This window comes from Hippopotamus amphibius, chromosome 2 (genome assembly GCF_030028045.1).
Source record: "Hippopotamus amphibius kiboko isolate mHipAmp2 chromosome 2, mHipAmp2.hap2, whole genome shotgun sequence".
NCBI classification, from domain to species: Eukaryota; Metazoa; Chordata; class Mammalia; order Artiodactyla; family Hippopotamidae; genus Hippopotamus; species Hippopotamus amphibius.
The window spans coordinates 88,427,103-88,450,461 of record NC_080187.1 but is presented as its reverse complement, the minus strand read 5'-3'; the positions used below and the strand labels follow the sequence as shown (position 1 = coordinate 88,450,461).

Sequence of the window (23,359 nt, the reverse complement as noted above, 5' to 3'; positions counted from 1 at the left end):
GAGCTTCCACCTACCAGATTCTTCCATCTAAAGCCTTCCTTTTTCACCACGGAGAATTCTCCTTTTTATCCACAGCCTCTCAGCTTTCACATTTGAAAGGGCTCCAAAGGGACAAAGCAACCCTTTGCAGTTCAACTTTGATTTAATGAACTGGCAGGGTTAGCTTCACTCAGATTGAAGTAGTAGAAGCACCTGCAAATATAGATTTCAGAATGGACTCATCTGAGGTATTGGGACCAAAAGAATTCAAGGACCATGAAATTAGTGTTGACTGAAATACAGAGTGAAGTCTCTAAAATAATCAAATCTTGTACTATATAACACTTTGGGGTTTTATTTGGAAAGGTATTGAGGTGTAAAAATTTTATCTCTTCCTATAAGAAACATTCATTTATCAATCTTCTTTTAACTGTTTATCTGTGTTTCTTCTTTACTAGATAGAATCATTCAAATCTACGATAAAAAACAATGTACCAAGTCAGTCATGACGCCCTTCTTTCTACTGAGCTATGTGCACAAATCCTGGAAATAAATAGGTAAGAAATCCCAAGTGGGCACCTGTAGGGCCAGTTATATTTAGAGTTTCCTGGAGCACACATAATTGTGAGATTTACCCTTCCTACAGTCCTTTGTTTGCCATTTGCCTTGTTTTTGAACCAAAACACAGCTCTTGCCAGGCTTTGAACGTTGAGGAGCCCTTCTCCTCCAGTTGGTGAAGGTCACAGGTTCACCGCCAATCCACTCCCAGTGGCCAGCACGCACTTGGTCATTCAAACCTAATGTAAACCAAACAAGTGTGCCAAAGGATTTTATTACATTTACAATTGGATATCACATCAACCTATTATTCCAAGTTAAGTAATCACATGCAAATACAGGCCTACATTTTAAAACATGCAATAGGACCTGGGAATCCTATAGGACACAAGAGAGAACATAAGGCTTTGGGATTAGGCAGATTGGAATCCAAATCCTAGCTCCACCACTCGCTAGATGAACATCTTTGGGCAGGTTATTTAACCTCTCTGAGTTCTCTGAGTTTTAGTTTTCGCTTCTCAAAAATGTATATCTAAGTATATCTAGGCCTGTTTTGAGGATTAAATAACGCATATAAAGCTCATGACATATAAGTGTTTAATAAATGACAATTATTATTCATAGTATCCTACAGGCGAAACTCCTATCACAGGGAAACACTCTTGTCTATTCTTCTTCCTCATTATTTAAATGTCTTGGTTTTCATCTTTGAAAGTAGCTTACTAAGTATTATTTTTAGTCTGGAGTGTAAGGTTTTTTCAATCTGCTACAATTCTAATAAAAAGCAGCCTTTCTCAACTTGCCTCTCTACTCCCACTGGCAATTTTTTGAAAGTTACACTTCAATGTTGTAAAGCTCTTGTAATTTTTCTTAAAGAAGCATTCCTCCTCCTTACTCTCTTTCAGAATAGAAATAAAAATAATAGAATGAGAAAAGAATCCGCTGCAATAGGATGGCCTGGCAGCTCCCAAACCAAATCTGACCATGAAAACAGTCTTTGTTACATAGCATGTAACCCTCTCCCCATCGGTTCTCGTTTGATATTTTGGGGAAGTATAAAATGAAGTATTTTTGGTTGGGAATGACTTGTCTCCCTCTGGATTGTTTCTTTGAATTATTGATCAGGTGATGCTATGCCCAAGCACTTTGTGGGGACAGAGCCTTGACATCAGTCATTGTAGACATAGAGAAAATTTATCTCCAGCCTTAATTTAATACTCTCAGTCTAATACTTTCAGAATTAGATACTCACTGAGTATTACACAGATTTTGAGAAGCCAAGAGTACTTTTATTATCATTTCCTGAAATACAATACCTTTAAGGAGAGATGGTGAGAATATTGGCTTTAGTATACCCTGAGAATTCTATTTCTAAAGTGGCTTGAAAAGATCTATATTACTGTTAAAATTGTAGAAAATACCAAAACTTCAGAAAACAAAGGATAAAATTAACATCACCTATAATTCTTAACTGGAGATTTAAAAAAATTTCTAACTTTTTGGCTTATTTATTTTTATGCCTATACATATAAGTATATATTGTATATATATATATCACACATATATACACTTCTTTTTTATTCTAAATTATTTCATGCTTCATATGGCTGTAGACAGTGCTTTTTTACTTAGCACCTTGCCACAAATGCAGTGCATTACATATTTTATATACAATATGCATCCAACAGTGAATGAATTCATAAACATAAGGCATTTGGTCATGTCTTTAATATTTAATACTTAATGCCCTACAAAAAGCATTAAATATTAAATATTCTTTCGTATGGTTATACTACAATTTATTTCACCATCCTCTATTTACTATTTCTAATTTTTTACTTTTAGAAATAATGTTTTAAAAATTCTCTTACTTATAAATCGAACCACAAGTCCACATTATTTCTTGGCAATAGATGCCTATAAATGAAAGTATTATGTAATTAAGATGAGTTTTAGAAGAAAGACTGTCCAACTGTCTAACCATCGCTTATAAACCACAATTATTTGGCCCATGGAAGGGAGACATTCTCTTTGTGTTCTTGCCTTCCCCCTCAGGGCAGCACAGATACTTGCCTATCCAAAAGGGCTTTCTTCCACTGATGTCCCAAAGCCATAGCATATGCTGCCTGGAGAGGACAGTTACAAGATTGCCCAGGTGACTACACGCAAACAGACGAAAATGAGAGTGTCAGTGACAAGGAGTTCAACATTTCCGCTGATGTGAAATGCATAATGGAAATCAAAGTTAGTTTAAAATAGACAAAAATATATGTAGAAAGAACTTTCCAAGATTTTAATACTCTATTTTTTACATTAATAGGTATCTGCAGGGAGGGGTAGGTGACAGCAAAGAAAGTAATATTGTATTGTAATACCTGGGCTTTAAAGCACAAGTTCAATGGGTTTTAAACATCTTCTGAGAAAATCAGTAACTGCTTACTCATATCAATAAGTTACTTAACATATATACAATGGAATATTACTCAGCCATAAAAAGGAATGAAATTGAACTATTTGTAATGAGGTGGATAGACCTAGAGACTGTCATACAGAGCAAAGTAAGCCAGAAAGAGAAAAACAAATACCGTATGCTAACTCATATATATGGAATCTAAAAAAATGGTACTGATGAACCCAGTGACAGGGCAAGAATAAAGATGCAGATGTAGAGAACGCACTTGAGAACACAGGGCTGGGGCGGGGGTGGGGTAGGGCGAAGGGGAAGCTGGGACGAAGTGAGAGAGTAGCACAGACATATATACACTACCAAATGTAAAACAGCTAGTGGGAAGTTGCTGTATAACAAAGGGAGATCAACTCGATGATGGGTGATGACTTAGAGGGCCGGGACGGGGAGGGTGGGGGGGGAGTCGTGGGAGGGAGGGGATATGGGGATATATGTATAAATACAGCTGATTCACTTTGTTGTATAGCAAAAACTGACACAACAGTGTAAAGCAATTATATTCCAGTAAAGAGCTTAAAAAAAAAAATTACTTAGTGCCAAAAAATGACTCCTCTCATGGGAAGTTGATCTCTAAATGGCGTAAATTTGGCAATTACCCAGTTAATTTGATCAGTAAGGTAACCCAAACTATTCAGATAACGTTACCTGAAGCCAACATTTTGAGCTTGGTGTGTTTAGTCAAATACCCCAATATTTGTGACTCTCTCATCCTAATCAGGGAAACGAGCTCAGCCTCACTGTCAAACCTTTGTATATTGTGCAGAAGTTAAAGCAACTGTTCTTACAGATATATATAAACATTTTCCCCCAAATATATACCAAAATACATATATAGGAAGTATATATATATAACATATATATATATTCCCCCAAAGTATATATATAAAAAGAATTCTGTTTTTCATAAGCTTAAGGTATACAGCATAATGACTTGACTTACATATATTGTGAAATTTGATAACTACAGTAAGTTGAACACCCATCATTTCAGTTACAAAAAAAAAAAATGTTTTTTTTCCCATGATAAGAACTCTTAGAATTTACTCTCTTAACAACTTTCAAATCTACCACACAGCAATGTTAACAATAGTCATCATGTTATATATTACATCCCCAGCATTTACTTATAACTGGAAGTTTATGTCTTTTGACTACCTTCATCCAACTCCCCCACACCACATCCCTCACCTCTTGGTAATCACAAGTCTGATCTCTTTTTCTATGAGTTTTTGTTTTTGTTTTTAGATTCCACATGTAAGTGAGATCATATAGTATTTATCCTTCTCTGTATGACTTATTTCACCTAGCGTAATGCCATCAAGGTCCACTCATGTTGTCCCAATTGGCAGGATTTCCTTCTTTTTATGGCTGAATAATATTCCTATGTTTTCCTCATGTGTGTGTGTGTGTGTGTGTGTGTACCACAACTTCTTTATCGATTCATCTGTTGATGGTCATTTGGGTTGTTTCCACGTCTTGGCTACTGTAAAAAATGCTGTTATAAACATGGGGGCGCAGACACCTCTTCAACATATTCTCAGAAGTGGAATTGCTGGGTCATATGGTAATTCTATTTTTAACTTTTGAGGGGCCTCAATACTGTTTTCCATAGTGGTTGCACGTTTTACAATCCTACCAACAGTGCACAAGGGTTTCCTTTTCTCCACATCCTCGCCGTTAGTTATCTCTTGTCTTTTTGATGACAGATACTCTAACAGGAATAAGAATTTCTTATGAATTATTTTCACAGCTACCTGAATTATTCCTATAAGCGATATTTGATTCTAATTCCCCAACAGTGTTCATTAAAAGCTCTTTAAAATGCTTTAAGTAAAAAAACCAATAGATATATATATATTTTTTTCTTCTTTTTCTAATACGGAAAGTTTAAAAAAAAAAAAACCAAATCACCATGATCTTCTTGCCAAGTTAACATCTACTGATATTTTAAAAAGCAGTCAACATAAGTAGGAGTACATACTTGTCATAAGTTTAGACAGTCGAATTGAATTTTTTTTCATTTTGCCTATGTCTTTCCAAACTTTAGATTCATTTCTCTGCTTTTCCAGATCACATATGGTAAACATAATCTAATCTGTCTCTTGATTTTTTTCCTACTAATACAGTACCTCAGTGTTGTATGATGCAGTGGTGACTCCTAGGCCTTCTGAGATATGTAGGCTCTTTCCACTTCTCTGAATGTCCTCAGGCTGCCGGATTTGGGTTGTGTGACTTGGTTCTGACATTACTATTTACTGTCAGCTCCTGCCTGACAGTTACAGCAGATATGATAGCCAATCTTCTCCCCTCTCCCCCATGTCCAATATGGTAATTCTCATGTGCCAAGGGTTTAGAACACAGAATATGAAATGTGTATTAAATATAGACCAAGGGAGGGCTTGAGGGGCTGCTGCAGCCAATGTGTTTTAGACAGAGTGTGGGAGACCTGGGTTCTACTTCCTGCTCTGTCCTCAATTTCCTTATGGATGTAACTTTAGCCTCAATGTCTTTATCAGGAAGGAACAGGTTTTATTCAAGGATATTTAACATCTCACCCTGCTTTAAGATCCTTAAAACTATCTTTAAAAGAGACTTTGTAAAATCCATTTTAGCTGGTCAAGTACAAGTTTGATTTCCTTTTTGACACTCCGATTAGCAAAATGTCCCAAAAGAGCAAGAGGGGAAAATACCTGTGTTTAGATAGGTAAAATGCTGTTTACAAAAACATATATATATATACTATATATATTTAGGCATTTGTATGTTGATTATTTTATAAAAATACCATTTATTTTCTTTAATGCCTATATATAAATGAAATAGAGGATATTAACTATATAGATATGTATATACTATAAAGATATAAAAATAAAATATAGATACACACAAAAATCTTCTGACAGTTCTGAAATTTGAAGGCATTCAAAGTGTAGTATTAAAAACAGAAAGCTTAATTTTTCTAGTTATAGAAATAAACATCTTCTTTGAAACTTTTTGATTAAATATAGATATACTTCAGACTAACTCTTTAAGTATAGGTCAGCAGGGGTTCCAGACACTCCTGTGGGAAAGCAAAATGGTTTCATTGATAATGATCTATAATAATAGAATTACCAAATGTACAATGACTGCCTAAGGAAATGAGCAGATGAGATTACAATATGTAAATTAAAGAAATACCTAATCTGGGAGTCTGGCTCCTCTAGGCTAGAAAAATAATAAAACACCAATGGGGAGGAAAGGAGGTTGGAGATAAAGATTGGGTTGAGTTAGCAATCTGATTAGGGACAAAAAATAAAGTAAAATTTGCTATTCTTCTTGAAACATGGGTGCTGTAAAGGACCATCGGGTAGCAAGGGAGCCTGAGGAAACCTAACCAGAACTGAAAAATGGTCCCTGAGACCAAACAAAAACACACTTGATGCATATTGATTCTAATTATAAAATCTAAAACCATCTCCTAAAAATATTCGTGAGAAGGACTGCCAGGTTATAAAATGTTGAAACTATTAATTTTCCATCACAGGAGGAACTGATAATTCCCAGAGGAATATTCATTTTTCAAGGCAAAGAGGTCGGAGAAGAAGAGGACTAAAGGAACCTGAAAAGTAATGGGTGAAGGGAAGCAGAGAAGCACATAGAATGAATGAAAAGATTTTGAATGACAGGAGAGGTCTTGGGGATTCAGAGAAAAATTATGCTGAGGAGGTGGCCTTGCCATCCAAAAATGTTCCTTTTAAAATGACTGATCCAAAAGAATGTGGAGATCTTTTATTTTTCTTTTAGTTTGCTTTTAATCTGCTGCTAGGCATTTTCTGAAATGTCTGTAACTAGTATTAACTGTTCTTGGGATAATCACTCTTGTTCTTTTGAAATAAAATGCATATTCAAGTATCACATAAAAGCCATCAGGTCAAATATTCATTCTTCACTTAAAACTTGAAAATTAGAAGCTTTTATGATATTTTTAAAATCTCACACCAAATATATTTTCTTTACCTCTTATGTACCCAGGAATACCATCGGAAATGGTATTTGATAGATGGTTTAATTTCTGGACCAATGTGATAAATATATAACATGTAATTCAAAATAGCTTATATTACTGATAGATACATAATTAGTCACTTTCTAAAATATGATGGAAAAATTCCAGTTGTCCCCTAAAACTTTCTCTTGTTCTGAAAGCTTTCTCAGTTTTACAGCTAAAAAAAGGTCTCAGTACTACATTTTAAAACAATTCTCTGAAACCAGAGTTTATAAAATTAACTTCACAATGATATGAAAAAATTCGTTCTGAAACTGCTTATAATACAATGTTTGATCTGCTATATATGGTCACTAATTCCCTTGAATTAACAGGGGAGACAGAAAATTTCCTTCACTATTATACTAGATTTTATAATAGTTTATTGCGAACAAAATACCTATTTATGTATTTCTTAATACCATTATTCTGAGATTATGATCTTCTAGGTTTTTGGTGTCAAAAAACATTTCTTATGAAATAATGGCAATTTAAGGTAATGTTGTTGATGTCTTCATTTTGACAACCCTGCATTAATCCCCCAATATCTTTTTATTTTATTGATCCATCTAACTCCCCAAATCTGTTGTATTTCTTTACAGTAACAAAAAAATATCAGAGAAACTAAGGCAATAGTCCCATTTACTACTGCATCAAAAAGAATAAAATACCTAGGAATACTTAATGAGGCAAAAGACTTGTACTTAGAAAACTATGAGATACTGATGAAAGAAATTAAAGATGACACAAACAGATGGAAAGATATACTGTGTTCTTGGATTGGATGAATCAAAATCGTTAAAATGATCGTACTACTCAAAGTAGCCAAAACAATCTTGAGAAAGAAGAAAGGAGCTTGAGGAATCATGCCCCCTAACTTCAGACTATACTACAAAGCTACAGTAATCAAAAGAATACAGTACTGGCACAAAAACAGACACAGAGATGAATGCGACAGGATAGAAAGCCTAGAAATAAACCCACACACTTATGGTCAATTAATTTACAACAAACAAGACATGAATATACAATGGAGAAAAGGCAGTCTCTTCAATAAATGGTTCTGGGAAAACCAGACAGCTACATGTAAAAGAATGAACTTAGAACATTCTCTAATACCATATACAAAAATAAACTCAAAATGGATTAAAGATCTAAATGTAAGACTAGATACTATAAAATTCCTACAGGAAGGAAAACATAGGCAGAACACTCTTTGAGATAAATCGCAGCAATATTTTTTTTGGATCTGTCTCCTACAGTAATGGAAACAAAAACAAAAATAAACAAATGGGACCTAATTAAACTTAAAAGCTTTTGCATGGCAAAGGAAACCATAAACAAAATGATAAGACAACCTACAGAATGGGAGAAAATATTTGCAAATGATGCTACTGACACGGGATTAACTTCCAAAATATATAAACAACTATACAGCTCAATATTAAACAAAAAACAAAAAACCAAACAACCCAATCAAAAAATGGGCAGAAGACCTAAGTAGACATTTCTCCAAAGAAGACATACAGATGGTCCACAGGCGCATAAAAAAGATGTCCAACATTGCTAATTATTAGAGAAATGCAAATCAAAATTACAAAAAGTTGCCACCTCATACTGGTCAGAATGACCATCATCAAAAAACTTATAAATAACAAATGCTGGATAAGGTGGGGAGAAAAAGGAACCCTCTTAGACTGTAGTGGAAATGTAAATTGGTACAGCCACTATGGAGAACAGTATGGAGGTTCCTTAAGAAACTAAAAATAGAGTTACCATATTGTCCAGCTATCCCACTCCCAGGCATATATCTGGAAAAGATGAAAACTCTAATTTGAAAAGATTCATGTACCCCAATGTTCATAGCAGCACTATTTATAATAGCAAAGATATGGAAGCAACCTAAATGTGCATCAAGAGATGAATGCATAGAGAAGACATGGTTTATGTATATATTTTATAAACACATATAAAATGGAATATTACTCAGCCATAAAAAGGAATGAAATAATGCCATTTGTAGCAACATGGATGAACCTGGAGATTATCATAATAAGTGAAGTAAGTCAGAGAAAGACAAATATCATATGATATCACTTATATATGGAATCTTAAAAATGATACAAATGAACTTCTTCACAAAACAGAAGAAGACTCACAGACATAGAAAACAAACTCATGGTTACCAAAGGGGAAGGGGGTGAAAGGATAAATCAGGAATTTGGAATTAACAGATACATACTACTATATATAAAACAGATAAACAATAAAGACCTACTATATAGCATAGGGAATTATATTCAATATTTTGTAATAACCTATAATGGATAAGAATCTGAAAAAAGAATATAAATATATATATACACATACATATATATATACAAAACTTGTTGTACACCTGAAACATTGTAAATCACCTATAGTTCAATTAAAAAACAAATAAATTTTAAAATAATATTTCTACCTTCCAAAGGAAAAAAACTTATCAAAGAAAGAAAATTCGTCTATTCTCTTTTTAATGGAGAAAATATAAAGAACTCCTATAAATCAATAACAAGAAGACAAGTGACCCAAACCACTGCTGTTAGAAAGGTTGCTAATGAAATTCTTGAGCTTTTCTTTTTTTTCAACATATATTATTATTTCTCTTGGGTAAATACTTAGGAGTAGAATTGCTAGCTCACAGGATAGATGCATGTAACTTTATACGAAACTATAAGGCAGTTCTACAAAGTGGTTGTATCATTTTACAGTTCCACCAACGATAAATGAGAATTCCATTTGCTCTACAACATAGTCTTTGTGATTTTAACCATTCTAGTGGGTGTGAAGTGGTATTTTATTGTGGTTTTAATTTGCATATCTCTGATGTCTAATGGTGGTAAGCACATTTTCTTGTCTTCATTGGCCAATGCTCTTTTTACTTGTGTCTAAGTTAACTGCTATTTTTTAATAGCAATTTTATAGTCTTTTTGTTACTGATTTGTAGGAGATGTTTATACTTTCTGGATTTGAGATCTTTATATCAGATACATGATTTGTAATGAGCTTTTCTCAAATGAGTTTTGCCCTTTCATTTTCTTAATAGTGTTTTAGATGAACATAACTTTTAAAATTTGATGAAGTGCAAGATCTGAGTGATATCCACCAGGGATTTATCTAGTCTCAATTTCTAACCATGGAACATATTAGTCTAATTGCATTGTTTTGGATAATATCCAGGGAGGCAAAAAGGAGGGTCAGGGATAGTTACATATGCATTTTTAAAGTCTGTCTCGGCTATATAAATTTTGTTGTCATTATTTGACCACAAGTCATCCTTCACTGAATGTTCTGTTATCCAATCACCCTTTGTCCAACACTCGTCTGGTAATCATCAATTCCTCTAACATTCTTATAGGCCTGATGCTATATGACTTTTCATTGCTATGTATTTTCACATCAGTGAGCAGGAATTCCCATTTAATAAATAAATTTTAGAATCTGCAATGCTGCTGACTCAGAGAATCTCCTTCTTTCTCCAAAAGTTTGAGATAGTCTAAAAGTTAGAACTGTGACAATGGCACAGTTTTATCATAAAAGAGCCAAATTACAATACATTATTAAGGTCAGCCCAAATCTGTTCAAACTATGGCACTCCCTCCAAGCTCCTAAAACAAAGCTAGGTAAATACTAGACACTCAATACTTGAATGAATGAAGCAATACTACAGTTCCATGAGAAAACAGAGAAACATTAGAAAGGAAACATCAATCAAATGTGAAACAGGGTTTCTTACTGTTCCCTGCAAGCTTGGGCAGCTGTGATCCAGGTGCCTTTCTGCTCTGTGATCAAGGAGTGGCAGTAGCCTGAGTGATGGTGCCACCCAGCTGGGCATGATTTATCTTCCACCTCCTGAAAAACAGTTGTCTGTGTTCACATCATAATGGTCTTTACAATCTAGAATCTGTTCTCAGCATAGAGAGTCCTATGAGTCCCCAAATGTAATTTTGTCACCAGAAAGGAGGTCAGCCCTAATCCCAATTCACTCTGTGAAATGCAATAGCTTCTTATAGAACACACTGGTAAAGTCAGCAGTGTTTTAATTTTACACTTTTGACATTAGGAAAATTGAATAAAATAAGTAAGCATCTTTTCAAATTGTATCGCTTAACTAATATGTTTTGTGATTTTTAAAACGCCAACTGGCTGTCTTTTCCTCTTCACCTTCAAAGTGTAACAGGGCAGGCAGACTTAGCAGGAGTGGACAGGGCACTCCCCCCTCTCAGCTTCTCATGGGACATGCTGCAAGTAAAGGTACTTGGCTACTCGGCCTGTGTTCCACCTTGGTGTGGGGGCTCCAAGATTTCCAAGCAATTCCATTGCACTTATATAGCTTTTGGAGGCTTTCTTCAAAGTGGAAGAGTCCCTTTAATTCCAGTGTGCGGTTCTTTGGAAATGAGGGCAACTGGTCCTCTGGGGTGAAAAGGTGATTTAGATCTGACAATGTTAAGTTGATCACACTTTTACCTCTTTCAGGTCATCACTTTTTGAGAAGCATTTGTGTTGAGTAAACTATTCCCAAGGTTGAAGGCTGTTTTATAACCCAGAACACAGCTTCTTGTAAAGTGAATAGGAAGTGAAGAGCTTTTCATACCTGTCTGGGGAAGTGTGAGCCGGTTGTGGATTCCTCCTTGTCTGCTTGAGGCAGTTCTGCCACTTTGATTGTCTTTTGTGGCTGACTAATAATGGATACTTTGGACTTCCTTTTGTGAGTTGGGGAACTGTCATCCCCCAGTTTCAGGGAAATCCTTCCATGATACTTGAGGAAATCAACAAACAACAATAAAGAAAAAATAAACACCAAGAGAACAAACAAAAATATTGTTGTAAAAATGAGCAATCCAAAAATTGGATCAAAGTGAAAAGAAAAGGTTTTTGGTTTTTCTTCTGACCACCCAAGCCACTGAAACAAATTTCAAAACAGGTTTTTAAGAGAAATACATAAATATAATAGTTATGAAAGGTAGTTTCACTAAATATTTTGTATCCATTCATATAAGAAATTTAGCAATTCTCTCAGGCTATGCTTACATTATAGATGATGTCTGTTCCATTTCTATAAACAGAGGATGGATGAACCTGAAATCAAGAGAGAACAAAATATGAACAATATTGGCTTGAATAATAATTAGCAGTAGGAAAAACCCTTCCAATAAGATCTTTTTAATGACTGAAAATTTTTAAAACTTTTTTTTAAGATTTTTCCATGCCCAAATCATTGTAAACTTTTTTTTAAAAAAATCACTGGACCTAATGACAATTTATTAATGTTGACTCATCTATTCTTAGTCCCAGTTAGAGAGAAAAGACATCCTTAGTTCCTTGGTACATCTATAGTACGTTGAGGTCCAAGAAAACACACACACACACTCATGAGTGTGTGCCTGATTAGAATATCATACTAATAAGGTCAAAGCCACACCCAACTAGATCACTTAATCTCACTCTATTTCAGGGTCACTGGTCATTCCCTATCTGTCTTGATCACAAAAGGAACCAAAGCAGAAATCACAGGCTGAGTCAGAGTATCTATCACCTCAATCAGTACAATTAATGGAGTAGGGCAGCATTATGACATTTGTATACAAAAGGCACTTTATGATGGTACAAAGAACCATGAGAATCACCATGGCTCTCACTCACTGTGAGAACCAGAACAGCTTCCTCAGTGTTTCAGAGTACTTATTAAGATCTTTTGATCCTTTCAGTATGCACTCCATACATCAAAACCAAAGAGGTCCCCATCCTTACTATTTTGCCATTCCCTCGGGTCTTAAGCTTCACTCGAGAAAGATCTTCAGAATCAAAGTCCCGCAGGGTGTCTCCCCTGGTGACAGCTAGCTGCTTGGAAGATTGTAGGGGTCTTCTTTCCAGATGAAAGGAACCGGAAGTGGTGGGTGAGGAAGCCCCTGAGGAGAGCAGGCTCCAAATGCCCTTCTCCCGTGCACTGGGCATGTTTGGGCTGAAGGCATATGAAGGATGGCACTGTCCTGGAGGCACACAAAATGGCAGGTCAGTTCATTTTACACAAACAGATAAGGGATCACATGCAGAAAGCCCCTGGAGTAGCTTGTCATGAAACTCAGATGGATGATTTTTCCACCAGATGTTGCCTTTCTGCTATTTGCCAGAAACCCCTTTACCCTTCATCAGTTTCCATCCAGGAAAGCTGTGCCCTTCTGCACATCTACAGGGAGACTATAAGTCATGAAATTGATTTCACAAACCACAGATGAAAATCACTGTTGTGATTTTATAATCATCCCATCTACTTGGGCAAAGCCTCCCTTCATGCTATAGAACTCCTTCATATTATCGGGTTTATTCTCTGATCAAGTATCATTCCACAAACACTTTAAAGTGTTTGTTCCCCAATCTCCTAGAGGTAGAAGCTGGGGTTGTTTGAAGATGTCAATGAAATCAAGTAACAATTATAAAAAAGAGCATTTAAACTGTTACAGAACAAAGATCCAGTAAATCTTAATGGAGCTCCTTTGACTGGAAATATTGCCAATTAGTATAAAAAAAGTCTAAACCCAGAAGTCTCGTCTGGATACTTTATACTTCATGTGTAAAGTGTCTATTTTATGTATTTATGTACGTAATCTGACCAGAAAATTCTACTGAAAAAGAAATGAATTTGGTGAGGTAAGGTGGTGGGGAGAGATGTTGTGAAAATATGAGTAAGGTAAAGGAAAGAGGATAGTGCCTATTTTTACTGCAGGATGAGAAAGAAAAGAGGAGATAATAAATTTCAGGTAAGGAAAACATATGGCCTGTAGGGTATGACAGGTGTAAAAACAGGAGTGTAAGATCAAGCATGGTAACTGGACACGTGTCAAATGCTAAATAGACGAATAAGTAAAAGCTATCTGGCAGGAAAAAAGTCAGAGCACCAAAGACTTTGGCTGGTCTTTATTTAGTTCACAGGTTGTTCTTTAGCATATACTATCCAGGACCTATTTGGCTCTGCAACCCAAGGTTATTCATTAATATTCTCCAGCTGCTCCCGAATCCCTAAGCCAGCTGCATCTTTCACATCTATTTTCCTCCAATTCCTTCCTCTTTCAGAATTTTCGTGGTCACACTCCAGCAGGGGGCTCAGATTTTAGGCATTATAGAGCTCTCTTTAACAGAGGAAGATAATTACAGCCCTACAAACTCGGGGGGGAAAATAATTGTCGACAGATTCTCACCAACATAGTTTCCCCCTTGGTGAGAACAACAAACGGGTAGGGAAAAAAAACAACGAGGCACTGACTTGTTGCTTTTCTCAAAACGATCGTTCTTAGCAGGAGTAAAACCACATGAAGCAGAAACCAGAATAAAGGGCCTACCTCATGACTGAGGTTGCTTTCTTGACAAGAAATTAAGCATTTTGATTTGAAGGCGTTATCAAGCACACTGGCTGCTGAAAGCAAGCAGCGAGAGTGCCAGGACTGCTCCTGATTTCAAGATGAGGATCAAAAGAATACCTCCTTTTGAGTCCAAAATTTTCACTGCAGTTTTTGTCTTTGTGCCAAGAACCGCATTCACAGGGGAGTTCAGAATTACTTCAAAGACCTCATCATCTTCCTCTAATCCGTCATAGGTAATTGCTATATTCCACATCTTAGTTGACATTCCTACAAGAAGTAAACATTTTAATTACTCTTTAATTGCTATTTCAATCACCTAGGTGTCAGAGAAATATATTAATTAACATGTCTACAGTTAGACTGCAGTAGCCTGAGTGAGCTATTGTACTGCTAGCAACTCGCTGAAGTCGTGCTGCTCTGCTAAGTAATATTAAAAGACCACATTTGTTCCTGGACAGTGATGATTCCGTTTAAATGCAAACGCTGTAACAAAAAAAGCAAGCTGCATTAGGCAAGGGGTGAACAAAAACATGATGAGCAGTTGAGGTCCAAGGCTTCATTTTTTCCTGACCTGCCCCTTCTCTTCTTAAGAATAAACAAGTACTGCAATCTTAAACTCTTAATAGTTTGAAAAATCTTAAGATGTTGATGCAGACAGTCAGAAGTGATTATTGGATGGTACTTCACGCTATTCATGGAATCCTTGAAATGACTGATTTCTAACGACAGCTGCTTCCATCGGCTGCCCTACTTCCTGAGATCCTTCTAAGCCCACAAACACTTTTTCTGATGATGTAATACTCAGGAGTTTGATATCCTCCTACAGAGAATTTACAGGCTGGGGTGGGGGTGGGCTTCTAGAAATAGATGGAGCCAATTTTTTTTTCCTCTTTCTGTCTGCCTCTGTTCATGGAGTTACAATCAAGCTTGGTTCACAGTAACTCTGCGACCTTAATACAAAACCGTTTTGATGTTACAAACATATTCCCAGCCATCCTGTCACCACTAAGATGGGGCTCAAAGCAACCCAGAAACACAAAATATTAAAGGTGGAAGAAACGTCTGAGATTGTCGAATCCTGACCAGTTTCCATGATGCGGAGAGCAGCACATCCCCCATGGGTTTATTTAGAAGAAAAAGTCGGCAGGAAGAAAAGAAAGTACTGTTGAGTGGAGAAACATGGCTCAACTTTGAGGGCAAAACAATAAGCTTATGGTTTAACCTTCAAGGACCAAGTTTTGAAACTTTCTGTGTCATTTACTCATTGGCTATTTCAGTGCTTTTATTCCCATAAACCCATCTATACAAGCAGTTGAATATTTTTTTCTAGTCTTTGCATCTGAACATCTGGATTCTTTTCCCCTTGCAGGTTGTTTTCTACAGATTTATGCCTCTCAATGTGCTAGCTATGTGAAGGCCTCCTTCTTGAAGGTATGTTGCTTATCGATTTTATGATGGAATCAAAGTGTCATCAGTCCCCAACAGAATCCAATGGAAAGAGGAAACTGTTCACTTATCCTACCCTTGGTAGGGTAAGTGAAAAATGAAGTGTCTTTGAAATAATTTTATTTAAAAAAATAGGCTGACAGCTCATTTGTTAAGCTTTTGGTATCCACCGAGTTCTCAAGTCAATTACTTTCATAGTGTTTACAAAGACAAAATTTGAAGCATTTGATATAAACTACATAATTCCCACCTCATGGATGGATGAATCAGCCCATCAAAATATACACTTTGTATTGATTATGTACTTGCCTTTGGTGGATGCTAGGGAGAATACCAGAGGTGTAACATCAGGAAGCCCTGACGTAAAGGAATTTAAAACCTTCCTGAAGAGATAAGATGTAAATGCCAGAAAAGTCAATTAGTCAAGGCTATGTACAATTAGCTGCCAAAAGATACAGAATAGGTGGTAAATACTACACGTATGTGGGCTCCAGAGCTGGAAGGACCTGGAGGGAGGAAATGGGAAAACAATATGAGCAAAGTCAGTCAGATAGCAAAGCAGAGGCCTTGATCAGGAGGGCTGAGCAGCTTAGCTGGCTGGAGTAGAGAGGTCACGCCAGGGAAGAGAGGTGATAAGGCAGCACGGGCATTTTGTAGCCAGACTGCAGAGGGCTCTGGACACTAGGTGGTCAGATTCAGACTTTAAACTACAGGCAACAGGGAAGGCTCTTGAAAATGGATGCCTTAGAAAAATGAAACTGAAAGTGTTATGTGGGAAGATTTAGAGCCCCAAGCAGACAAGCAAACAGGCTAGAAGTTGGGAGTCCACATAGGCAGCTGTCGTAATAAACTGGCATGAAGAGAAAAGAGACTTGACAATGAAGAAAGCATTTGAATAACAGGTTTTTAATGTTCAGAGAGCTGTTTAGATTCTCAAAGCCCATAAAGTTAAGCATTATTCAAATAAAAACCCAATACAAAAAAATTTTTTTCCAAGCCCCAACCATTGGCCTTCTTATTTTAAGAATTGTTTTAATTGTTAATTGTAGAATTGTTTAATTATACCTCCCCCCCCCCCCCCCGCCAAAAAAAAACCCTTAAAGTTTTTGTAAAACCTTATGGAGTAGAACCAGATGGTTAGAAAAAATCTATTCCAAGTTTCACTTAAGTACTTTTGATTTGTTTGCCTGCATTTCAACTTTGTTTCTATGTCTACCAGTTGTGCACATAGGACCTACTTTTTTCGGTTAATGACATTAGAAATAAGAACTTTCTTAGTTTTTCTTTTTCCTTCCTCTCCCACCTTCAAGGTGCAAAGTATTTGTGAAATCACGGTGATTATAAACAATTTCGGATGGCTTGAACTGGCCCCCTGTTTCCATAAAACAAAAGGTGCTGAAGAGGAGAGAGAGGTGTCAGCTTATGCAGACATAGCCCACTTCACAGAGTGAGTTAATTCCTGGATATTTTCCTGCAAAACAGATTTCACTATTGAAAGACATTTTCTCAATGTGTTTTAGCAAATGTCACGTGATGGAACTGTTCCTTTGGAAAACATTTTGATTCTTAGACATGAAGTTTCAATTAAGCATGCAGCAAACCTTTGAAGAACACCTGTTTTAAAAGAAAACAATCATTTTCTTAAGAATATTTGCACTTTGGCTCAAGATTAGCCACAATAGCAGAACGCAAAGTCGTCAGGGCTAGTTTCTGGTTTGGTACAAAGCTGCAAGGCAAGCTCACTTGAATATAGCTCATTAGACTGAAAGTCCCTCAGTTTCTCTTCAGCTCCCTCGAAGGGCTCTCAAACCTTATAATATTCCACTGTCTTCAATTTCTCACTCTCTGTTTCCTCACCTATCATGGAAGCTGCTGTTTTTAAAGAAATGAACTGAATGTTTTGGGTAAAAGGGGTGGGAATGGGGATGAAGACACCAGATCTGAAAGACGCAAGAATGAACGAGATGGGAGTAAATAAGTATTTCCAGGACCTGTGGACACAGGAAGCTTTAACATTCTCTAAAGTAAGATGTCAGCTTATAAAACAGTTTCTGGCTAATAAGTTCCAAAACAATGAACAGCCAAGTGTTGCTTCTTTTTCATTTATAAATTATACTTATTTTCTTAAAATGTCTAAATAATCTCTAAATTCATGACTCTTTAGAGCCCCCAGAAGTCTTTAGTATCTACTCAAAACAGCATGTAAACTCTTCCAGATAAATGGGTATTTCTCTCACCCAGTGGAACCTGCAAGAGGTAGCTTCCAAAAGCTCCTCCAGTGTGATATCTTGTAGTTCCTATCAATCCAAATAGAGCATCTAGTGGGCTGCTCAACATCTATCAAAAACCACTGATCGTGTGACAAACAGACCACAAATAATAAAGATGAGATACAATGAAGACTCTTGCCTCTCAAAAAGTGGAAAGGCCAGACCTGCCTTAACATGAAGAACATAAAGGGCACAGTGCAAAAGCATCAGATCCTTTTGTCTTAGGGTTGACCAGAACCAAAGCCTGCAGCAACCCAAAGCTAAAATTCAAATATGTAACAGGAATAGCTCTTCTCACCGAGGGTGGTCAAGCTGAGGAACAAACTTATGCAAGTCAGAAACTTAAATATCACAGGAAGGAGGCCAATGACAACACTGGGGTTGTTGCATGTCAAATGCAAGGCTCTTTGTTACAGGCTGAATTGTGTCATTCAAAAATCCCTATGTTGGGCTTCCTAGGTGGCGCAGTGGTTAACAATCCGCCTGCCAATGCAGGGGACACCGGTTCGATCCCTGCTCCAGGAAGATCTCACGTGCCGCAGAGCAACTAAGCCCGTGTGCCACAACTATTGAGCCTGTGTTTTAGAGCCCATGTGCCGCAACTACTGAAACCTACGTGCCTAAAGCCCGTGCTCCACAACAAGAAAAGCCACAGCAATGAGGAGACTGTGCGCCGCAAAGAAGAGTAGCCCCCACTCTCTGCAACTAGAGAAAGCACCGTGTGCAGCAACGAAGACCCAACACAGCCAATAAGTTAATTAATTAATTTAAAAAAAATCACTATGTTGAAGTCCTAACTCTCAGTACCTCAGAATGTGACCCTATTTGGAAATAAGGACATTACTGATATAATTCAGATGAAGTCATACTAGAGTAGAGTGGGCCCCTAATCTATTACGACTAGTATCTTTACCAAAAGGGGGAATTTAGACACAGACACACACAAGGGGAGTGCTCTATGGAGATACAGGCAAAGATCACATGATGAGGCAGAAGCCAAGGAAGGCCAGAGATTCCAGCAAAGCACCAGAGCATGGAAGAGAGGCACGGAGCAGATTCTCTCTCTCACTCCCCAGAAGGAATCAACCCTGTCAACATCTTGATCTTGAACTTCTAGCCTCCAGAACTATAAGGAAATAAACTCCTGTTTTTAAGCTACCAGGTTTGTGATACTTTGTTAGGGCAGCCCCAGCAAACTAATACAGTCACCAAACATCATGCAACTTGTGGTGAACTGCGAAAAGGTGTTTCTTTTCTATGTTTACTACTAAGGTTGTCAATTTTGGAGTGGTGACGGAATTCAGGCCATTTTGTTTTGCCTTTGCCCAAAACATCCTGTGTCAGTGGCAGACAACGGCAAAAGTTTTGACTGGGTGGCCTGGTCTCAGAGTGCAGAACACCTCCTCTGTAGGAGAGCACAAAGCCACAGGCTCTGGCTGCTTCTCAAGGCCTTTTCCTTTTGTCCCTGGTCAGGTGATGCAGGTCCATCCCACAGCAGAGGGAAAGAGAAAGAGCCGTGCAGTGCAGTGAGGGAGAGCTGCCGGCCTCCATCTACAGATGCCAGGGAAAGGGGGCACAGCTCCCGCCTCGGTGCTTCAGGCCCAGCGAGCCAAAAGTATATCTGTCCTTCAGTCTAAGTCCCCTTCTTCTGCTACTATCGCCCCAGGAAGTCTTCCAGAATTTTCTTTAGCCAGCCTTGGGGTCCCAATTTACTCTATCAGTGAGTTGTTTTCAGGTCTGCATTTCCCAAAGGATAGAACATCTTTGAGAGCAGGCCCCATGCTTTTGTATTCCCTTTTGCGCCTAGCAAAATTTTTACAAAGGCTTAAAACAAAATAGATACTATCTAAGTAAATACTGATTTCCCCTGGAATCTGCTCATATCTACCTTTTCCGAGGAAGAGAATTTAGAAATGCCCTTTAGGAATCTACATGACTATAACACTCTGAAAATCTCCATCAAAATATGAGGCAATTACATGATTTCAGCTTTGTGTCAGACCTTTAGTTTTTTAAATGGCTTTTTTTTCTGGATTTTTGCATGTTGGCTTTCATATTTTACATATTTTAATTGTTATGATCTTTCTTCTCAGTTTAAATAAATACTAACTACTAATAACATAAAATATGAGGGACAGAACCTCCAGTCCAAATCCATCTCTCTGGGAGTGGGGTGATACTGTCCACTGAGGAGTTTCAAATTGGCTGAAGTTGCATAATAGTCTATCTGTTCCACCATCTCCAGACTTTCTTACAAAAACATGAAACAAAGTGTAGACACAAAACATACCTGGGTCAAACTGAATCAGCTTAGATGGAGTCATGGTGAAATCCTTTCCCACTGTAGCTGACATTTGGTTGACCTTAAGAAGGGAAAAAAGTCCTTTTTTTAAATAAAAATAAATATTCTGTAATAGAGAAACATTTAGTCTAATCTCATATTAGACTAAACTCATGCTTTTAAATGTTTTTAACATAAAGTGTTTTTCTATTATAATACATCATTTTTGATCCATATTCCTTAAAGTTGACTTTTCCCTAGGCTAATATCAATGGAAGTAAACATGAAACTTTTTATTTTTTTGCTTCTCCTTTATAAACGATTCGGTTATTGGAGAAAGTAACGTGAATTTTAAACAGTATATTTCTCTTTGTTACCAATTTCATTTTATTTCATGGCCTTCCCTCTACCCCAACCTGGTTCTAAAATAGTGCCTTGGAGGAAAGGGAGGGCAGTGAAGAGAAGGAAAAGCAGGTGCTCCTGACAACCAGGGTGCTAACCTGTCAGCCAGCTTGGAGGTATCTATCCTGCGAGCTCAGGGAACTGAAAGCCTCAGACCAGATGAACTAAAACAAGTCTGGTCCATTCTCCTGTCTGGATGAAGCCTTTCCTCTCCACAGACATGAATGAGGGCTCTGTGGGGATGACAGTCCTGGGGAACAGTCACACAAAGGCCATCTACACCCAGAACCGAGGGCCTCAGAAGCACCTTCAAGTAAGTTGTAAAAAAAACATTGTTCTAAAGAGACTATTGGCTGATCCCCTGTCGCCTTCCCCCAGGGCTGAAGAACAGAGGTGATTTAAAGGCTCTGACATCTCTTGCCCTTAACTTCCCCTAGAGGAGCCTAAATACATGTGAAGAACACATATTTAGTTTGAAATATGGTTGAAAAAGAGTTTGAAAAAGAGGCTTCAGCTGGTTTGAAAAAGAGGTCATCCAATGAGATGTTTGGGAACATGGGTTACTCCATCTCTTCACTTTCTTACAAAGGGATGATGGGCACAAAAACTTGCAAATTCCTATTTCTTCGGCCTCAGGCATCATCTCCATTTCTAACCAAAGGCCCTGACATCTGCCAGTGGTCTGCAGTGGAAACGTTTTGCTCAAGAAGAGTACTACCTCCAAAGCGCCCATCTGCTCTTTCTTCACAGTGCCAAGGCTCCGCCCAGACAGCCCTTCACTGCAGAAAGGCAGCCCATTGTACACCTGTACCCACCACATGCTGGGAACTACATCTCCTCGTGTGGTTCATGCAATTACCTAGTATTTACCACCACTGAGTTTACAGAATCCTACGTGGGAAAAGGAATGGGCTGAGGCAAGGTGGTTGCAGAAGTCAGTCTGATTCAAACCAGGGCAAACAACATAGGGTAACTTGTTCTCCTTCCTCCCAGCCACCAGCTAATAAGCTCCGGTCTAAAGCGGCAGGCTGCGCTGTGGGCGGAGTAGTCCCTGAAGGACTCGGGCTGTTTGAGGAGGACCTGCAGACTCAGCCAGCGGCTTCACTGTGTGTACTCAGCTTAAGCAGACAAAAGGTCCCCTGTCACATCACATCTGTTCTTTCTACCTGGCAAGGTGAATGGTTCTGTGCCCCAAAACTCCAGACTAGAGCATATGGTGCTTTCTATGGAGGACCAGAAGATTATTAGAAAACCATCCAGGCAGATTCTTTCTTTCTCCATAAACAACCTACTGGGAAATTATAGGGGATACCGAGTTATCTGATGTTTCAACAATAATAAAGTACCCACAGATCCGGGAAAAAGACCCTACGCCCACTGGAAGGGTAAATACTGAGTCTGGACACAGTAGAATTTATATGCACAAGGTTCTGAGGGTGATTTGAACTTATTATGGTAACTGAGACTTAACTGAGATGGCATTTTTCCCCCCAGAAGCTAGTATCACTGCTTTTTTCCTTAGATCGAGCAGGGGAGTCTTTCAGGCTCATTTACCAGCATTAATATGTGCAGGCCTTCCATGCTGTCATTATTTTGAAGTACAATTTTTATAGTGACTCCTAAAAAAATCCTTCAATTCTAGAAGCCATAGGTTGTGCTCCATGGTCCATGTCAATCGTTAAGAAATAGCAGGTGACTAGTCCAAAAATAGTTATTGAAAATTCCCTGCATTTCAGGGTGCCTGTACTGATACATGGTCTCTTATTTCTGCATGACTTGGGTGACGCTTAAGGTAAATGTGTTCCCTGATTTTTCTCATCCACTGAAACCACAGGAAATGATCCTGGTGCATACTAAGGGCCATTTGGAGACCTAAACTTGCACACGACTTTCCTTTCCAAAGCAGAGTTTGCCCCAAGTTCACGAGGTTGGGTAGATCTCCCTTGTGAAATCAAACTTCAAGAGTTAAAGACCAGATTTAAGAACTAAAAATGGGTTAGAAATATCCTATCTAGGAGCTAATGGACCTGGATAAACGATGGAGAGACAAGGATATTTTGTACTTAGACTCTCCAGAGTAGCGTGAGCGACACTTCGGCAGTTTGAAATTTCCTTACTCACTCTGAATTTTTCTAAGGACGTAATCAAAGGCACCAACAAGCAACCCAGGTTTTAGCTTGAGAGTTGACAGTTTAGAGCTGTTACCTTTACACTAACAAAGGCCGAGTCCATGGAATATCCCCTTCTGGTAATTTCCAAGGGCAACACACCCACATTTTCACAGACCTCATATTCAGTCCGTGACCACTCAATATGAGACCACTTCAGTTCCAAACTAAGCATGTAAGGAAAAGAAAAAAAAAAATCATGAGAAATGCATAATGGATGTCCGTCAGGCTCCTCTGCTGGGTAGGAGGCTGAACCACTGGTCCACACTGGGAGACAGAAGTGGTACGTCAACCTACACCAAAGCTACAAGCTCCTTACACTCATTTGGCATATTTTAGTTCACAAAGAAATTTTACTAGC

General features: G+C 37.8%; 1 protein-coding gene across 1 annotated transcript in view; it reads right to left on the bottom strand.

Annotated features, from left to right (window-relative positions):
• Window positions 1-576: 576 nt before the first annotated feature.
• Window positions 577-23,359, bottom strand: part of FREM1 (FRAS1 related extracellular matrix 1) — a 132,589-nt gene continuing 109,806 nt past the window's right edge. The window contains exons 27-36 of the mRNA XM_057722279.1: window positions 23,036-23,165; window positions 20,438-20,510; window positions 14,549-14,698; window positions 12,825-13,063; window positions 12,105-12,152; window positions 11,668-11,832; window positions 11,356-11,484; window positions 10,810-10,925; window positions 2,611-2,696; window positions 577-776 (exon numbers count right to left, since the gene is read on the bottom strand). Coding sequence (XP_057578262.1) covers window positions 577-776; window positions 2,611-2,696; window positions 10,810-10,925; window positions 11,356-11,484; window positions 11,668-11,832; window positions 12,105-12,152; window positions 12,825-13,063; window positions 14,549-14,698; window positions 20,438-20,510; window positions 23,036-23,165 — 1,336 coding nt within the window. The remainder of the gene's footprint in view (window positions 777-2,610; window positions 2,697-10,809; window positions 10,926-11,355; window positions 11,485-11,667; window positions 11,833-12,104; window positions 12,153-12,824; window positions 13,064-14,548; window positions 14,699-20,437; window positions 20,511-23,035; window positions 23,166-23,359) is intronic.